At 49.4% G+C, this 19572-nt stretch overlaps 1 protein-coding gene across 2 annotated transcripts in view; it reads left to right on the top strand.

Moving 5' to 3' along the window:
* Nucleotides 1–19572, top strand: part of LOC118219259 (voltage-dependent calcium channel subunit alpha-2/delta-1-like) — a 100458-nt gene that overhangs the window by 32432 nt on the left and 48454 nt on the right. For both annotated transcript variants that reach the window (XM_035402280.1, XM_035402279.1), the window contains exons 4-6: nt 10877–10936; nt 15364–15399; nt 18191–18320. In XM_035402280.1, coding sequence (XP_035258171.1) covers nt 10877–10936; nt 15364–15399; nt 18191–18320 — 226 coding nt within the window. The remainder of the gene's footprint in view (nt 1–10876; nt 10937–15363; nt 15400–18190; nt 18321–19572) is intronic.

Below are 19572 nucleotides of genomic sequence, written 5' to 3'. Positions count from 1 at the left end.
CGATGGATAGCAGACCTGGGTCAAATGCGTATTTGTTTTGTATTTCAAATGCTTTTCTGCGCTCCGTTGATCTTGCCTGGTGTAATTGAGCCAGGTAATATGACCGGAAGGCGGGGTTTGCATTTTTTTAATGAGTATTTCATTGGTTCCAATACACCAGGCAAGATCAGTAAAGCATAGAAAAGCATTTGAATCCAGAACAAATATGTATTTGACCCAGGTCTGTTGTATAGGCTACTCCACCCTTTGCTGTTGGGGCCATTAGATCGCGGCTAGCCCATGGTCCTGTGGCCTGTTTGGCAGTTAACTTCCTAATAAAAACCCTCGGGAAATTTCCCAGCCTTATCCACAACGACAGCCCAGACATCAGTCACTATTAGCGAGGCGTGTTTGTAATCGCTAACCAGCGTACAAACACCCGCAGGCGCGCGCATATTACAGGGAGGCCGCAATTGACAGTTGACTGATGGTTCCAATATTATACGGACGGGGTGTAATAATATTCACTGCTCTTATATTAGAGGAACGGTGGGCCGCCCTCGTTTGCGATGACATTCATCAGGTGATGTGATAGGGGAGGGAGACGTACCGTGTAAACATAACAGCGGTGATTGGGATGCATAACACATAAACAAGAGCCATAATCGCACGTCCCCCCCGGAACACAGCTCATCAAAATTGCTTTCAGCGATGTAATATAGTGCAGATTTGATTTATGAATGAGCGTCTACTCTCTCTCAAATATAAACATTATTGCGCTCGTAACCGTCCAATTATTTAAACATCAATAGCCCACTTTCGCGTTCGACACGCTGACATCTGAATGGTGCCATTAAAATATTTTGGACCGCAGACAAGGTTTTGGTTGTTTTTTTTTCCCCCACAAAAATTCACTCTGTGTCAAACTGGTACTTGGAAAGGAGCCATCCGGGCTCTCTGGAGCATTGCACACAGGTAAATGTCTGCCGTTGCTGAGGAAAAACCTGTCATATTCCCAGTGGGGGGGGGGGGGCAGATCTAGCGAGGGGGATGACGGGGCTCATACTTTAGAGAGGGGAGGGCGGAGCCTGAAGTTCTGTATGACATCACCATATAGCTTGACGACCTCTCAAGCAAAGGATGCAGCGTGTAGAACACGCCCATTTGCTGTAGCTGTGTTTAAACATTCCGTGGTATATGGATTTCGGGGGGGCTAGTAACTAAGGTGGCTGCAGGTTCGAATAAGTGGCTCACTGTCAATGGACTCTCGAGCAAGGTATTTAACCTTCTGAAAAACACACCAGCATAAGTGTAGAATATAACAAGGTTAGCTTTGCGAGTTTCTCTTGATAAGGGTGCGAACGAAGAACATAAAATGAAAAATGTACTGTCATGTAACGGCTTTCTAAATGTCAGCTCAAAGCCAACTCTTTTGGTTTTAGTGGGTGCACTTTAAATCCACTCCTGGGTTTAGCGTTGGGTCGTTATTCACGGTTTTACGGCAGGGGCTCCGCGCGGCGCGATGATGTCACGAGGTGCGATGATGTCAGACCCTGCACGGATGTGGGCGGGGCGCACCGGGCCGGTTTCCCCCGGCGACCGCGCGTCTAGCCGCCGTTTGTTTTCTGGTGCCGGACGTTCCCGGCCGCGGTCTCCGGTCGCGTGAGCGCGGCTCTTGATCCCGAAAGGTTCGGTGCCAGCTGGCGGCTCTCAGAACGAGCGCCGAAACACGCCGGCGCGATGCTTTGTCCAGATTAAGGGCCTGCGGTGTGTTTAGCGCTGTTGCCGAATTCCTCAGGACGGCTTTGAAGGGATCTGCGTGACAAGGGAGGAGGAACACAGTTTTCCCTCTTGAACAAACACAGACGAACATGGATAAGGTCCCAACATTGAAAAATCTGAACACTAGAGCCAGTAACAATGCTTTTCCCAGTCAAGTCACCGTCGGCTTCTTGAGCTACTGACCCCATTTTATCAAAATTAACAGAACGGTGCTTTCCAGTAAATTAAATGTGGGGGAAAAAAAATACTCTACACTACACTATATAATAATTTAAGTTTAAGAACAACTGGAGATATTTTTATTCCTTATTTTCATAAAACCGAATCATTTCTGAGCGTTTCCGAGCGTGACGAGATGGCCGATATACCGTGTTCTCTAAATATTTGGCCACTGGCTGCGAGAGAGCAGAGCAAACAGCGCATTATCATAATGGGGAGGGCAGGCTTGGCCCCGAACGTCCCCTCCACGAACGCGTTTGTTGTGGGGCCGTCCAATGATATCAGGCAGCAGCCGTGGCGACGCAGCCTGTATCCGGTAACCCGTATTTGCATTCTCTCCGACAGATAAACTGCACGAACCGATGACCGGCTCTGATTCGCCAGCGCGTCCGCAAATAAAATTAGCCGCGTCGGGTTCGCGAAGGTCTGATGTGACTCATGTGGGCGCCGTATAGCGAATTTCCTCTGCTGAGCCGCCTTACATTATTTATTAGCTTGGCAGGAGGTCTTATCCAAGGTGACCTGCACGGCTGCCATTTTACGCTACATGGCATTTATGCAGCTGGATATTTCTGAAGAGGTCTTTTGCGGAACCTTTCTTAATTGCGTGCAGGCTGCGCCCTTCGTGAGATGGGTGCCTGTGGTGATGAATCCCTCAGTGACGCAACCCGCTATTAGAGCACAAAAAAACACCAATCAAACCGAACGGTTTCTGTGGCGGATTCAACAGATCCATCATCACAGCGTGACCTCACCACAGTCTTCATCATCATCATCATCATCATCATCCCCGCCCGTCGCTCAACCCCATGAGGCGAGGGTCTTCAAGTGACAGAACGCTAGGCAAGCTGCCGGACCAGACAAACTGTGTCCCTCGGTGCTACCCCCAGAGCGCACATACATCTCCAACAGCTCTTTCTGCAAAAAGGCCTCAAAGAGTCCACAACAATGCCCACATCTGGGCAGCCCTGGCCTAGCTGCTGTCTGTATGGGACCCGCCATGACAGCACTTGATCAGAACTAGTTTCATCTCATTTCTAAATATTTTAAAGCCGCGTTCATCCGGAGAGCCGCAGCATCTGCGCAGCGCCGTCGGCGTGATTTCCTTTCTGCGGCAGCTCTGCGTCCCTCGCGGTCTCCCCGCCGCCTCGGGGTCGTTCTGCTCAAACCGTTTTTGTTTTTTTTTTGTATTTAAAAAATTTGAAAGCGGGACTTGATTAGCACTCGGGCCTCAACAGACGCTGTTTCGGTCGCCTCCCGTGAATATCACCTCCGTCAAAACAGGAAGCGGAGTTCACCTTCTCTTTCGCGGGCATACGAAATGCAAACTCCGAAGGAACTTGGCTCGCAAGTTCAATTTAGAAAGTGAGGCTGCGTGTAGTTCTCTCAAAACATGTTCTGTTATTTACCGGGCATAGAGATGAATAATCATGAAGAAAGCTTAATTTATGCCCTTCCCTTTACGGTTCCACCCTCAATCACATTTAACCGGGAAGCTAATTTACTGAGAGAAACTTAAACGAAGAGTGTGTGTGTGAGGATCTTGATTAGTTTTGTTAGGGGCGGGCCTTTTTTTAGAGGGGGTGTCGATGACGTTCATTTTGAACACCCCCTCCACTGTGCCATATCGGCCGGCCTTTTTACGGTCTCTCCTGTCTGTGCTGTTAATCGTGAGCGCCGCACAGTAATGATGATAAAACAACCTGCGGGATTATTTTGCGATGAAGTATGACTAACGCCGCGCATCGTCGCCCGCGGTAAGTGGGTAAATGAAACGTGCGCCTCCATCCCTGTCAGATTGCCTCCTCCACTTACCGCCAGATCGAAGTTTACGGCGTGATATTAAAAGCGCGCTGTAACGAGCTACAGGTGTGGGGGGGAGCGCGTCGTCCGCGAAGAGAGAGATTTACCTTCGGCTCTTTATCTCTTTAAAATAAGATCAAGCCGTTCATTCTGGCTATCTCTTCCAGACCAGTCGAGCTTGAAACGCGGTCGGTCATCCGCGCGTTGCAGGAAGACTCTGCAGCCCGGGAAAGCAGGGGAATATTGATGTGGAGTGGTCCACCGCTGAGCACACTGCGTGCTGTTGTTTCTTCCAGGGCTCAGGGAGCGTGTGCAAATGCACATCCTTCGGGCCCACTGAGTACAAAAAAGTATATCTGTCACTTACGTGAATTTGTACATGATTTATGTCTCTCCTGGTTGGGCGGGTGGGTGGGTGAGGGGGTCTTGGGAGTTAAAACAGCCGAAAGGCACACTCAGTGCCATTTCAGTAAGACGGCCCTGTAAATCTGAACACAGGTCTTGGATGCTATTTCTCATAAGCGCAGTGTAAGTACAGTAACTCTTACTGGGGCTGGGGCTGGGGCTGGGAGGGGTGGAGCGGGTTTTTGTGCGTTAGCGCACAGCCAGCGCACATCAGTCATTTTGCACTCACGGAGAGCCGTAAATCCGAACGGCGCTTTCCGGAACTCCGTTTACGATCCCGCCACCTCACCGCTCTGACACTCGCCCCAAAAAGCGCTTACGAAATCAACAGCCGTCCTCCACCGAGGAGAGTAAAGGGAACTAAAAAAATTCAAAAACAGTTCTAGGAGGCCACACGTGCTCCCACTTGAACCGAATGAACGGAGCTTCACGCGGCGAAGCGCCAGCCGATCTCGCCGTTTCATATCGGCCCGAGCGGCGATTCGTTTGAAAGGCAGACGGTAACGGAAGGCTCCCCTGGGAGAACATTTAAAGGCCGGGGCGGGCTGGACGAATCAGCGGGGCTCTGGCGCTCCGAGCGCCGGGGTATATGCTGGACGGCCGCTCCGAAATGGATGCCTTGCATTTCGTACCTGCTGCCCTGTGGCCCGGGATCAGCTGGGAATCACACTCATCTCTCTCTCTCTCTCTCTCTCTCTCTCTCTCTCTCTCTCAATCTCACTTTCCCTCTCTCTCCCTATCTATCTCTCTCTCTCCCCCCTTTCTCTCTCTCTCCCTATATCTCTCTCTCGCTCTCTCTCTCCCCCCCCATCTATCTCTCTCTCTCCTTCTATCTCTCTCTCCCTAAGTGGGTATGGCTTTCTCAGGCACTAGTGGGTCCAGGGGACCCCTGGAGGTGGTGTGTGTGAGTGTGTGTGTGTGTGTGTGTGTGTGTGGGAGGGGGGCAGGGGTCCTTTTCTCATTTGTTTCTTCCCTGCACAAATAATTCCTAGATTCATCCACGGCTGCCTTAACAGATGTGCATTTGCTGTCAAGTCACAGAAGGGCCGGCAGAATCTCTTAGAGGTCAGCAGGGTATTGATCTGGGTTCATGCGAGCGTCCTAATGTCGCGAGAGTGTTCTAACGGTCGCACGACAGGGAAACCGACCGTGACGGAGAAAATAAAACAAAAAACCAGCCCAGACCTCGCGCGGCCACGAGCAACAAAAAAACAAAAAAACAAAAAAAAAAAAAAACAAAAAAAAACAAACAAAATCTCATAAATTTCTAAACCACTTAGCTGGGGGGATTAAAACGGGATGTTCTGCAAAGTCGGTCCTCCCGGGGGGGGCGGGGCGGCCAGATTGATGGGCAAATTAGAGCCGGTGACGGGTAAAGCCGAGACAAGAATAGACGAGGCGTGCCATCAATTAAACCCCTCCTCACACCCCCACCCCCCTCGACTCCTCTTCCACAGCTCAGCCGCCCGCCAGGAGCAGCCAGGTCTCCGCAATGTTTATTTTAACGCCGCCCCGCTCAAACGACATCATTACGCTTCCATTAGGCCCCTTTTGTTCGGCGGGTCACGCGCGCGGCTAGCTCGTAGCGCCGCTCAATTAACACGCCCTCTGGAAATGTCTTCGGCTCAAACGCGAACGCCAACGAAACCCCGATCCTTCATTGTTTAAAAAAATGCGCAGAGACAGAAATGCCAGGGCGTGACAAACACGGGGGCCTGCGGTCGGCGTCCCGCCAGCAATCTCCATAAATCTCCATTCGGAGCAACGCGCCTAAATATCACGGCCGAATTTTGATTGGAAATTGATGGATTTATTGTAGAAAAAAAACTAGAAGTGCAGAAAAAAAAATCTCTTTTTTTTTTCCCTTTACCGACGCGTGCGAGCCCAGCCACTCTCCCGCCCGAATCCGCTGCGGTTTTCTTCTCCGTATTTCAGCGTGTGTGGGCACTGGTGATTCCCGGGGAGGGACAGGGTTCAGTTTTGCGGATGTGATCCTCAGCTGGCTCCTGACCCCCCCCCTCCTTCCTTTACCGGTCCCCAGAGAGAGCCTTAATGAGGGAGGAGACCGGCTCCACACATGTTCGGCCGCGTCACCCCCCATCGACAAAATGACCGCATCCCACCGCTGGCCACCCCCCCCCCCCCCCGGCGTCCCGCGCAAACCCCGCCCCTTCTGCGGCGACTCCTCCCCAGAGTCTTGGGAAACGGCACTGGATGCAAGATGGCGGCAGCTCCCTTTCTGCAGTCTGCTGTGTGATGGGAATTCAGGCAAAAAAATAGATTTTTACTCTGCTGACGGGTTACTTTTACGGCTGTCCCGTAGGGTGGTGGGTAGAACCAATAAAGAGCTTAACCTCCTTTTCCTGGGCATCTTGACAAAGTGTTGACAAATCCTGAATTAGAAGGGCTCTTTCAACGTTTCAGTCACAGGATTTCTTCATTTAGCACCTATTAAAATCCCCACGGGAGACTGATGGGTAACTGAAAATCCAACCTCTTTGATGACTGCAGGGCTTTTCTTCATGTTGTCGAATTTTGAAATTAAAGGAAATGCTTGCAGAAAGGGTCACAGGGTGCTGTTTAAAAAACATTTTTCCTAATTTCAGTGAGTTTCAGCTCCATTTCCAGGCATGCGAGGTGTCAGCTCGGCACCCTGGTTGAAAGGGATGAGGGGCTGTACAGCAGGTGTTGACTGGGGGGGTCTTAAGACCTTCTGCTGCCGTATCTGTACCTGTGAGAGCTCCTTTGGTCTCGCCCCTGAGTCCTGACACCGCTCTGAGTGGTCTGGTCTTTTAATCTCAGATCGCATTCATCTTCCAAGCTGTTTTCAGCTTTTACATTTTTGAGAAGTATTGAGACATATGTGACCTTATAACACAAAACCCTTTACTGCGCAATATACGTACAGTCAAGCTGGAGTGTCTGCTTTCATTTTCCACTCGTGTAGTTGTTAAGCACTAATCTTTTCAGTTCAAATCGTGGGTTATATCAGGTGCAACCGGCCGCATTTCAGAGCGTCGCCAGCTCCGACGACCTGCCGCATCTCTGCTTTAAACACGCACGCGCCCGTTAGAACCCGAGTGCGCCTGTGCCCTCGCCCCTCTCCGCTCCTCTGCCCTCGCCCCTCTCCGCTCCTCTGCCCTCGCCCCTCTCCGCTCCTCTAATCCCTCATCGAGCGCTTCAACCTGCGTGCGGAGGGATGATGAACGGGGGGCATCGGCGGCGGCTGAAAACATCTTCATCTCCGCGCGCCGACGCGCTCCGCTCCGATAAATAATCGATGAGGCCCGCCGCTTAAATGGCAGGGCGCCGTTGAGCGGGATTTACGACGGCGCTAATCCGGCTAAAAACTCGCCGCGATGACGGGATGGGGGGACGGGGGGGCTCCCGCACCCACACCCCGCTGCTCGTTCTTACCCCCCTCCCTCCGGGCGCTCCTGTCGCTGCCGTAGATTAATTGCCCCGTCAAATCGGGCGGCCCTCGTTCGCTTGCCTGGCCGTTTGTTTCCAGGGCGCGGCGGCTGGCCTTCGTCCGCGCCCGGGTTCCGGTTGATTCCGGTTGAGTCACATATTTGCATTTTAATTTTTATTTTTTTTGCAGGGTAACGAATTAAAAAGAAGCGACCGGCCGATTTTATTTTTTTTTTTTTACCGGATGCGAGCTGTGATTTGTTCTCTTGTGACAGCGGGCCCAGAACGCCGCTCTCGTACGAGGAATTAATTAAAATCGAGACAAGATGAATGTTTTAGAGTGAAGACATCGGTTAAGCCGTCAACCTTTTCGGTAATTGCCTGATTTTTTTCCAGTGAAGGTAAATGATTAATCGCCCCCGGAGTTCTCTTGGCGCTTTTTAAAATTCCCTTTTAAGAGACTTTAAATAACAATCATCTTTTTTTCATACGGTGATACTTCATTTAGCGGCACATGAAAAATAAGGCGTTTGTTATGAATGCAAATTCTCCATCTGTAAATCATCCGGACCGAAATGACAAATATCTATGAGGGAGAGATATTTTTTCCCCACATGGATTTATTATGTATTAGTGTGGATGAGAGTGCGGACACTGACATCCATTGGTGAAGACACATACTTGCCAAATTCATCCCACTTTATTCATCTCTCTAGTGACTGCCTTGACCCCTGACCCTAGTGTCAACTAAGCCACAGACATCATGCCGAAACACATAAAAAATCAATTTACCAAAGTCAAGACTCTTTGCAATCAGTAATAAGGAGAATGAAAAGAGACACTATTTGGAGTGGATTCTATGGGCACATTGTTTATCATCAGTTGCAGGATACTTATGAATATTATAGTACATTTCCTTTTTTACCCAGAATGATTTAAGCAGAGAAGTAATAACTTAAAACTATGCTATGCTACTATAGCTTGCAAGATGTTTCCTGTGATTGGTGACAGTCATTGAAATAAGGTCACACAAGCTCTGGTGTTAGCATTGTAAGCTCCATAGGCCACTCGTGTGGTTGAAGCAGTCATCCGTAGCATTCTGGCCGAAAAGCATGCTAGGTTTTGAAAGAATACTGTTGGACTGAATACTGTTTTCCTCATCCTTTTTTATCGGCAAACATTTGGGCCAATTCGGATACGATACGCGCGCCCAAAATCGATTTAACTTCAGTGTCGCGCACCTCGGCGTACAGCGTTATGCGGACGCGGTATTGTGGGTAATTCTTTTGAAACGCCTGTTTGTTGCTGCGTGCTCTTGCATTAGGGGGTGGGGGGTGGGGGGGGAGAGACTGTCCTCTGGAAGCACAGCAGTGTGACAGAGCTGCGTGCTGCAAAGCCCTGAAGTGCCTTTGTTTTTAATTATGAATTTTCACACGGGGCCCTGAGTGGAAGTGCATAATTATATAATCACGCTGCTTCTGGAGTGGGGAGCGCTCGCTTCTTTTCCCGCTCTCGAGCTGGAGCTGGCACTGCCACGCACGCCGGCGCCGTTCCCTCTCCTTTGGCGGCTGTGTGAAGGTTGGCGCTCGCCCGTGTGCCAGCTGAGATGCCCCCGGTTCCCTCTCTGCAGCGGGTCTGGATTACTCTTTTCTGAAGGAAGGATATCTGTTTGATTTTGGGTATTTGGGTACTCGGGCTGAGTGGGCAGGGTTGAAGATGGAGGAGGAGACTTCTTGGACTGTAAACACAGGACCACGGCAAGGCAAAAAAAAATCCTCCGTAGTATGCCTTTAAGGAGCTCGCTCTTTCATTTCAGTAGGTTCTGCCATTGCCACGGGGAGAGGGATGATTTTTTAATAACCATCTGGCTTCAGCTAGAGCACACTATTGATTCTGTCTCTAACGCTATACCCAAAAAAACAAATTTCCTCTTCGAGCAACGTCCTCACGCTCCTCCGTGCACCTGCTATGGCACTTAACATCATGTTACACTGTACTTTTTACGTAATGAGTCCTACTACCAGAGGAAAATGGAAAAAAAAAATGACTTGGACACCAATTTTTCATTCAGTACATTAATAAAATTACGTTGGAATGACTGCAAACATGACTGCGAAGTCTGTGAATTCGACTGGCATGCAGCATATCTCATTTTTAGCATTTTTAATAGGATTGTTTTCTAGTACATATGTAATATGCATTAGTAGTATGAAGTTTGTGGAATATAGTCCACAAGTCAAATCTGGGATTGTCTTATTTACAGACAAATAAGGAGTCCACTGCTTCATTCAGTATTTTCATTCAGCAAAGTATGTTATGTTGTAGGTCTAAGATGCCTGCTCTTTTTTTACAATATGAATCTGACACATTGATTAATAACCTGCCTTAATTTAATAATAGCCAGATCAACTTTTACTTTTAACGGTATCATGGAACACAGCATTGCATTTCAATCTTAGAAGTTCAAAAGTTTTTTTTTTTTCCTCGGCCAATTTCATTTCCAGACAACTCGCTCACTGGGGGAAAGATTAGAAATTAGATTTCAGATTTCCTTTGGGAAATTTGTACTACAGCCCGTTTGTAATCAGCGGGGATTAAAAAGATATTCTCCATTATGCCGCTATTAATAAAGTCATCAGAGCGAGGCTTTCAGGTGGCGAGGGGAAAATTGAGGATCAGGACTCGATACAGTTCCGACACCGCGTGCTACACGCAAGCCTGTCCTAATTTCATCCTCGGGGACGATCGAGCGCTCAGAGGCACGTCATTAAGACTTTACCCATCCTGCAGGACATTCGGGTTGTCCAATAACCGGAGTGTTTATTGACTGCTCTCAATCAGATTGGACGTTGCATTCGCAGTGTGGTGGGGCTGAAACTAATCAGGTTAGCTGTCCAAGCTCCTCCCACTCCTGATGCCAGATCAATTTTTTTTTGTTGATTAGTTTTTCCCTTCTGGAGAAGTAGCGTTTATGTTAAATGTGCTGGTGTATTATGGCTTTATTGAGTGAGACTGTGCCTTGTATTTTACAAAATTATGTGATGTTTGTGGGTTGATGGCCATTAACAGAGCAATGCTTCTTTGCAGTTGGAACCAACATTACACATTTTTCTCCTCTTACTTTTTATGACTCGCTGGAAAATTTGGATGTCTGTGCTATGCGCATGTACGACTCGCCAGAAATTTAGTTTGAGGCTTGCAACTCTCATATCTAATATGGCTTTTGATGTTATGAAGCTCCAAGTGTGATGTTTCCTCTCTTTTTGCGGTGTTTCAGGAATTGGCAGCGCACGCTGAGGCCTCCCAGATGGATCACCAGTGGAAGAACGAGTTTGTGGTGAGAGCCCGGGACGACGTCCGAACTCTATTAATGTGACAGAGGGGAAACTGCGCTCTAATTCAATGTCGTTGTATGTTATTGATCCCTCCACTGTCGGACGGCTAAAAATACATACCGCTATGCTGTGGCCATGCCCTGCATCCAAAACAACTCTTTCACGCCACTATTGGTCTCAACTACACTGAGAGAGAGGGAGCGTCTGCTCTGGCAAAACATTTTCCAGAAAGGTATGAGGGTATCTAGAGGAGTGGCACATTGCGATCGGCATATTTTTTCCATATTATCACCGATCAGTGAAAATTCATTTTAGGGTAAAATGCCCTTGCAAAATATGATGCAGTAAAATGGAGTCATTTCAATTCATTAATAAGTGCGTAGCAGTTCAGTGAGTAGATAATACAATTAGGCAATTTAACTGATCAGGCTTTGAATCTAATGGTCCACCGTTGGTCCACCGATGCTGAAACGTGAATTTGTGTGTTAGAAGTGGTCCCTGCGGCGGCTGTGTGCTGCGCGAGGCTGTTGAGCTCCTGTGTGCAGATTTCAGCTTCCAGGAGGTGAATGAGCGAGATGTGAGGAGCGATGGAACAGAACCCTGGAGGACCTGCCTGGCCCAGGCTGCTCGAGGGGCTTTGAGTCTCCCTGCTCCTGACCCACAGCACCATTGGTTCATTTGACTGTTTTTCATGCCATGTTTCAATGTTCACAAACCCCACAGTGAGGTGTTTAAAGGAGCTGCCGCATCTATATGAACACAGGAAAGTGTTTCAGAGAGACTGAGACAGAGACAGAGACTAGTTTCCCCAAAGGGGGGGTATGTGCGAAGCGATCCATCAGCCGAGCCGGCGTGGGACGTCACAAGGAGCAGGACGCGGACCGTCCCTCCGTTCCGTGTTTGTTTTCTCGCCACGCGCGTTCGTAAATCAAACGTCTCGCCGTCGCGGTGGCGGCACGGGGGCCATCATTAAACAACAATTAAGAAAGGCCGCGCCACTTTCCCGCCGGAAGGGGAATTCCATCAATCCGTTCTCTCCCTTTCTTCCGTCCGAAAAGAAAAAGGGCGCCATTAAAAAAAAAAAGGTGCCCGTTCGGTTTTTTTTAATGAGTTTTTTTTTAAATTTTTTTATTCCTGTATTAAAACTTCTTTAATTTATGCACTCGCACACGCTTTACCGGGGTCGACTCCGCTACGGAATGAAAGGTGCGAGGGAGGGAGGGAGGGAGGGAGGGAGGGAGGGAGGGAGGGAGGAGACGGGTAGGAGGAATTAATTTGTCTAGTTTATCAAGCATGTCACTCCGGGGCCCCTCTTGGATGTAAAGTTTGATTAAATTGCGATGCTTGGTTAGTTAAGATAATTGCCTTTGCAGCGGGGTCGCTGGTGCAAGGAGCGCCTACGAGCGCGGGAACGAGCCGATGCAGCCAATACCGGTTCAGATCAATTAAGCCAAAGTTTCAAAAACGAGTGTCGCGCTCCAAGCTGACATACGGCCCTCATCTGACAAATGTATATTGAAAGGGAAAAACTATTCATTTTTTGTTACGCTTTTATTAAAACTGATCTCAATATTTTAACGAGCCTTGTGGAAGTTTCGCGGGTAGTAAATTCCAGCTGAAAGGTAAAGGTGAACTGAGATGTTTTTCTTAATGAATTCTGCTGACGGGGGACAGGCTTGTCTGAGGCAGGAGACAAATGTGACCTTTAAACGGGGAATGTTTCCGCGGGGGATTTTAACAGCGAACTTGACGGCACCGAAGGGGGACCTGTGTGGTCACAACGTTCGCACCCCAGACTCAATGACACAGCCGCTGTTGTACCAGTAAGGGGGGGGGGGGGGGGGGGGGGGGGGGGTGCTGCTGTCAGATGAGTCTGTCGGTTAGGGAGGCCTGCAGGACCCTGGACAGCGCCAGCCTCACGCACAGCCATGCTCACCTGAGGCAGATCAGCAGGTGGCTCAGGTGTTGCCTCTCGCCCTTGTTGTGCTTGTGAGGGACAGGTCTTGTAGGAACCCTGCCATTGTTTGTTCTAGCTGTGCTCAGCCCTGTAGATCCCTCCCCCCCCCCCACCCCCAACCCCCCTCCTGGCCAAAACTAAATAAATAAATTTTAAAAACTCAACCCTCCACCTCTTATTTTTGCTCTTCTTTTTTTATTATTTATGGCCCAGACTTTTAAAACTTTTTTTAATTGCTTTTTAAATTTTTGGCATGACTGCATTTTTGTATCAGAAATAAACAGTCCACAGTCGTCACTCATTTCTAATTTGGGTGTTTTTGGTAATCCTTCTGTACAACGCAGTGACAAACTTCAGTGAGCTGTGAGGCAGCTATCAGATTGTTGATTTTGGGTTTCTGGCTGAGGATAGAGACGGGGGTAAACAATTTCTATTGACTTAGAAATCATAAGGAGGCGCTTCCCACAAATCAAGTATGCAAGGCTATTTCTGGCATTGCATATATTTAACATGGATCCTGCTGATTCCCAGTAGGCATCCTCCTCCCTCTGCCCAGCTGTTCTGAAAACCAGATTCCCAACATTATTGTGCGCAAATCACCTCACCACCAGAATAAATTTAATTATAATCATGGATAATGTTAACTTGAATTATTATGAAATATGTATTCATACATATGCATGGGTTTCTGCTGATGTATTCTGCCTCAGTCTGCCATGTCAGTAACCCTACACAGCTTGGCTCCGGTTAGCTTCAGATTTACGCTGGCGCACAGGCCTTGTGCAGTCTTAGCGGCGAGAGAGCGTAGATGGGAGTATGGCTTAGGCTTGTGTTTCGGCTTTATGCACTGAATTGGAAAGAGGCGGCTTTTGTGCGATTGTGTTCTTCCTCTTCCCCCAGAGTGCAGAGGATCTCGGTCCTGGTAAACATGCAGCTGGGTTTACTGCGTGTGGAGTCCTCTGGATGAACTCAGGGCCTTCTAGCTCCCCTTCTGGTTCTGCTGTATAAACTGGCACCGCTCGGAATTGTGTGCCACTGTGCGCATACATCTGCATGTGTGGGTGGGGTGTGTCACGTTCACCCCCCCCCCCCCCATAAGTGTCAGCTTCGCGCGGGGGGGGGGGCAGGGGGGAGGGGGGCAGGGGGGGGGGCTTTCTGAAGTGCAGCCTCGGCCCCCGCGGGGCCGTTTCTCACTTTAATAACTCCGCCGCAGCGACAGAGGCACTTTCCCGGCCGCGGCTCTGATGAGTTAGAGCGCCTCTCCCAGCCGTTGTTTAAAACGCCGCCACCGCCACGGGCCAGACGCCCGGAGGGGAGAGGCTGAGTTATGAGTCGGGGAGCGACGAAAGCCATGTGACCCCTCCTCTCCGCTGTACTCTGTCTCTCTCTCTATCACTCTCTCACTCCCTCTCTCACTCTCTCTCCCTCTCCCTCTCACTATCCCTCTCTCTCTCTCCCTCTCTCTCTCTCTCTCTCTTTCCCTCTCTCTCCCTCTCTCCCTCCCTCCCTCTCTCCCTCTCCTCACACGTCCATGGCTCTGCTCCTGACCGTTATCGCCGCTAAGTGGCCGCGGGCGGCTTTGCCGCCCGTTCTGCGTTCCGCAGTCTGCTCGGGTCCTTAAACTCGGGCCGGGGGGCTTTGCGGGTCGCTGTACCCGGTGAACGGTCACCGCGTCACGGGGCCTTACGGGACTTCCACACGTCAAAAAGCCCCGGTGCTCTGGTCAGCGCTGGGTCGGCGCTGCCTGTCAGAGCGCGCCAGCCGGGGAGGGGCGCGTCCTCAGCGGAGGAGAGCCGTTAGTCACGCGTGAAAAGTGCGGGAAAAAAACGGCGGAATCACAGAGACGCGAAGCCTCGCCTCGGAGGCTGGCCACTCCAAAGCCAAACAGGTCTGACACAGGAAACGGCACACAGAGCCGAGCCTTATCGAGCTCCCTGTTGCTCAGGCTAAAGAAAGCACCAGCAACGCAGATGAGTCACTTTCCGTTTATAAGAATCCACCAGACCAAAGAGGCTAGCAAAATGAGGCTACATTAGTAAGACTATAGCTAAAGGACGAAAAACAGGGAAGTGGGCAGTGCTTAAGTTACCGAAGGGTGAGAACAAAATGCCGGTGCGTCGTTTGGAAAGTCTCCACTGCCACTTGGAACTGCATCTCAGGCAGTCTACTGTAATAACAATAATGATGCCGCTACTCAGCATGATGACGATCATCACGATCATTATGTATGGCGTGATGGTGCTTGTGAGGCATCTCAAGGTGAATGGCAGTGAAGGTGGAGTGACTCACATCGAGAACGGCAAATAAAGTAGCGCTCACTTTGTCTCTCACGTGCACAACGGCGGTGGGAGGAGGGGCTTAAGCTGGGCGTGGTAATTTACACGCTGGTACTTCCTGTTTTTCTTGCTCACGTTTAAGGCCTTGCTGCTAAAGAAACCTTGCGTGCTGACCTCTCGTTCGATCTCGTTTCAGGACGGCGACATTGAGTACTACAACGCCAAGGACAAAGTAAGTACCTCTCTCTCTCTCTCTCTCTCTCTGTCTCTCTCTCGCTCGAGCTGAAAGTAAAGCTCCTGGACTGTGTGCGCGGTATTCAAATTGGAATTACCGTTGGGCCTATACTCACTATAATAACGAGGGTTTAGCTTTGCTTGTGTAATTAGCTGAAAACCTAACGCTGAATTAACTATGTGCAGAGGAGGCCTTGCCTTCCTGCAGAGAAACAGGGTTTCTCACACAAAGCCATTTTTGCCCATAACACAGGACAGTGTTATGAAGCTGTATTATTACATACTTTGAAGAGCTTCACAGCTATAGTTGGTGATAGCTCCTTTAGCCCCGCGCTGCGCCGCGGCGAGCGTTCGCACCTTTCGCGGGTGCTAATTGGGCCCCGTCGGCGGACCCGCCTGTCGGACCCTTCTCGGCTTAATCGAGGGACGGGGTTTTATTAGCCGGCGAGGCACGGAACCTTCCGGCTGGTCGCGCGCTCCCTGACCCGCTCAAACGCGTCCCGGCTTTCCAGCCGGAATTGCAATTTTGCGCGCGGTCGGGATCGGGTTTCGACTTGCAAATTGGTCTCAAATTGGCCGCGGGGCCACGACGGGACGGGACGGGACGGGACGCGCTGCTCTGGGCTCCGGTTTGTGATTCTTTTTTTACGGCGCTGGAATAATGCATCCAAAAATCGGAGACCGCGCTCTGAGTAAAATGCACCTCGCTTGAGTTACGCCGCTGACATGGTCGCCCCATATGTTGCGAGGGCTTTTAGGGCCTGTGCGTGTGAGTCAGTCTGCACTGAAAGAATCATTACATCACATTACAGGCGTTTAGCAGACGCTCTTATCCACATTTGCATCTATTTATACAGCTGGATAAGCCTTGAAGGAGGCGGGGCTATAGTGAGTCCTAGCTGTCAGCACGTTCGGCCCTAATCTGAAGGGGTAGGGGGCCAGGCCTGTCACACATCCTGGCTTATCATCGTTGAAATAACTACATGGAAGTTTGAAGACATTCTTTTCCGAGTAGGCTTTCCCTGGTTAGAGCTGGCGTAAGACTGAGGATTACATTTTTGGAGCAGAGGTTGCAGAAGAGGAAAACCGATACTCTGTATATCTCACCATGCTTTATTTATTGATTTCTTGGGCTGTTATGTCCGATTGTAATCTGCAGCAGCGAGAAAGCTAATCCGGACTCTTGAGTGGGATCTTGTGGGCTCTTGTGGTGAACTATCTGTTTCTGAAGAGCTGTCTGAATCCCAGGGCAGCAGAATCAATCAAAGGCACGGAAGCAACCTGATCAGCCCCTGATTTCACTCTTCAAATCCCCTCAGTGCAGAGCTACACTGTAGCCCCGCCTCCTTCAAATCCCCTCAGTGCAGAGCTACACTGTAGCCCCGCCTCCTTCAAATCCCCTCAGTGCAGAGCTACACTGTAGCCCCGCCTCCTTCAAATCCCCTCAGTGCAGAGCTACACTGTAGCTCCGCCTCCTTCAAATTCCCTCAGTGCAGAGCTACACTGTAGCCCCGCCTCCTTCAAATTCCCTCAGTGCAGAGCTACACTGTAGCTCCGCCTCCTTCAAATCCCCTCAGTGCAGAGCTACACTGTAGCCCCGCCTCCTTCAAATCCCCTCAGTGCAAAGCTACACTGTAGCCCCGCCTCCTTCAAATCCCCTCAGTGCTGAGCTACACTGTAGCCCCGCCTCCTTCAAATCCCCTCAGCGCAAAGCTACACTGTAGCCCCGCCTCCTTCAAATCCCCTCAGTGCTGAGCTACACTGTAGCCCCGCCTCCTTCAAATCCTCTCAGTGTAGAGTTACACTGTAGCCCCAGCTCAGTTATAACTGATACCTGTAGACAGCTGGGGTTATCAGGGGAGCTATTTGATAAGGGGGAGTCCAATCTGATTTGAGGTACCATTATAAATTTTGAGAAATCTTTCAGGGTTTGCATTCTATTTTTGTTCGCTGTTGACAGATGGATGGTGTCTAATGATGCACTTTAAAGCTGAGTGCACTGTGGCACGGTGCAAGACATTTGGCGCCCGGCTCGGACAAAAATGTATATTTTTTTTTATCTTGTTGAATTTTAAAAAATGAAACCTAATACAACCAATAATGATAAATTACATCAGTGGCTGCTTAATTAAAACATGGAGAGCATAAATCAGCCAAACTGTTTGTCCTGGGGTTTATTTTCATATGCTGTCTTCTTCTGAGTCTTGTTTTTACTTATGAGAAATATTTCATTGTTGTTTGTTACTTTTATTTTATTTCTTGGAAAAACATCCTTTAGTGCCCGTTATTGAAAACTGGTCTCCCACGGCGCCCCGTACCCACAGTCTGGATTCAGGAGCATATTTTCTGTTTTGTTACCCTCAATGTCTGGACAAAGAAACTGGCACGATTTCCCCCCCCCCCCTTTTCTCATTGTTGCTTTTGCCACTGATAACTTAAGTAATGAGCGGCAGACAGTGCATCTTGGTAATGATCGCTGCATTAACACGGCGAAGCCATTCTTACCTATCAATTAATTTCTATGTTAATGTTCCCCGCTGCCTTATTGAAAAGGGTAAATTTGAAATGTGAAAATAACAGAATGCTTTATTCCTCTGCGATACCGGCGGGACACGAGGAATGTCGCTGCTCTTTGTTTAGCGAGTGTGGTTTTGGGTTTTGATTAAGTCCTGAAATCTAAATCTGCGTTCTGCACAGAAGTTGTAAGCGCTTTCGGTGGGGCCGTATCTCACTCGTGGGCGATCTGAGGCGTGTGATTGGACACTGCCACTGCTCTCCCGCCCCGACAGCTCGACTCCAACTCCACGGAGGGGAGGAAGAACCGGATCAAGCCGGAATTCAAGGAGGACCCGGACTTCAAGCGGCCCATTTCCTACAACCACACGGCGGTCCACATCCCCACCGACATCTACGACGGCTGTGAGTGCACCTTTACACAGCGCCTCTCTCCCCCTCCCCGCACAAGGCTTTGACCTGCGTATTCTCATCTGGTGACAAAAAGTGTAACCACTATACCCCTGAGCAAAACCCCACATTTATCCTGTCCTGTTTCAGTACACACCCAGCTGTATACACTGGTAAAGTGCACGTCAAAAGCAAGTGAAGTAAGTCATGATAGCGTCAAGACACTGCACAGCATTCGATACTGGTGAGAGTAATAAGTCCTGAATCAAATTGTCATAGGTTATACTGGTAGACAGTTTTTGTTAGATTTTCAAAGCATAACTTTATTCCAGTTGGGTTTCTGCATGACTTAACATTTGAGCCTGATAATTGAAATCACATTTCTCTTCGCGTATTCACGACTACAATAAAGGGGTCACCCGGAAAGCAGTGACCCTCATTTTAAAGGATACGCGCATGAAAACTATTAAAGTTTCCATAGAAGCAGAGGAGAGTGGGGGAGGGGGGTGGGGGGGATGAACCCGAACCTCATCATATAGAGCTGCCCTTTCTGCAGGAAAGATTCCCTCCGGAGACAATCAAAGAAAGAGGGAGAGAGAAAGAGGGAACAGGAGGCAGAGGATGGTTTTATAGAGACAGAGGGGAGTGCGTAGAAACGAAAAGGCCGGGGTACGGGATTTTTGAGGTATGGCGAAACGAAGCCATCGTGTGCGCCGATGTGCCGTCTGGTGCAAATTGGAACGGGCTGTGCTCTTCCGAAAAAAAAACGTGTGAAGAGGAACCCTCTTCAGCCTCTCCGTCTCAGGGAAGCGAGGCAGCGGGAGTCTGTCTTTAGACGCTCCGGTTACGGGCTCCTGACTCCATGCCTCGACGTACTGTCCGTAAGACTCACTTATGCGTTTATTTGTACTCCCGACAAAAGCCACTTCACTCCCCTGGTGAACTTAAGGGCAGAAAACATCCCGCCATTTTCTATAGCAAACATAATCATAAAAAAGGTGGGTGGGTCATAATCCCAACTCAGCGATCGCTGATATCGTCTCTACTTATGCTTACAACCGAGATAAAGTTTTTACATTCGCGCTGTGGGATGTCCGCTGCAGTAATGCCAAGCCTGAACACCCCGGTCCAGAGGACCATTACATTTTACATCACATTACATTTATTTGGCAGACGCTTTTATCCAAAGCGACGTACAGAAAGTGCATTTCATGGTCATAGACACCTGCTAAACACAGGTTCAGTAAGGTACAATACTTATTTTGTA

The sequence above is a fragment of the Anguilla anguilla genome, chromosome 19 (assembly GCF_013347855.1).
Source record: "Anguilla anguilla isolate fAngAng1 chromosome 19, fAngAng1.pri, whole genome shotgun sequence".
NCBI lineage: Eukaryota > Metazoa > Chordata > Actinopteri > Anguilliformes > Anguillidae > Anguilla > Anguilla anguilla.
This window is presented reverse-complemented; position numbering and strand designations above follow the sequence as displayed.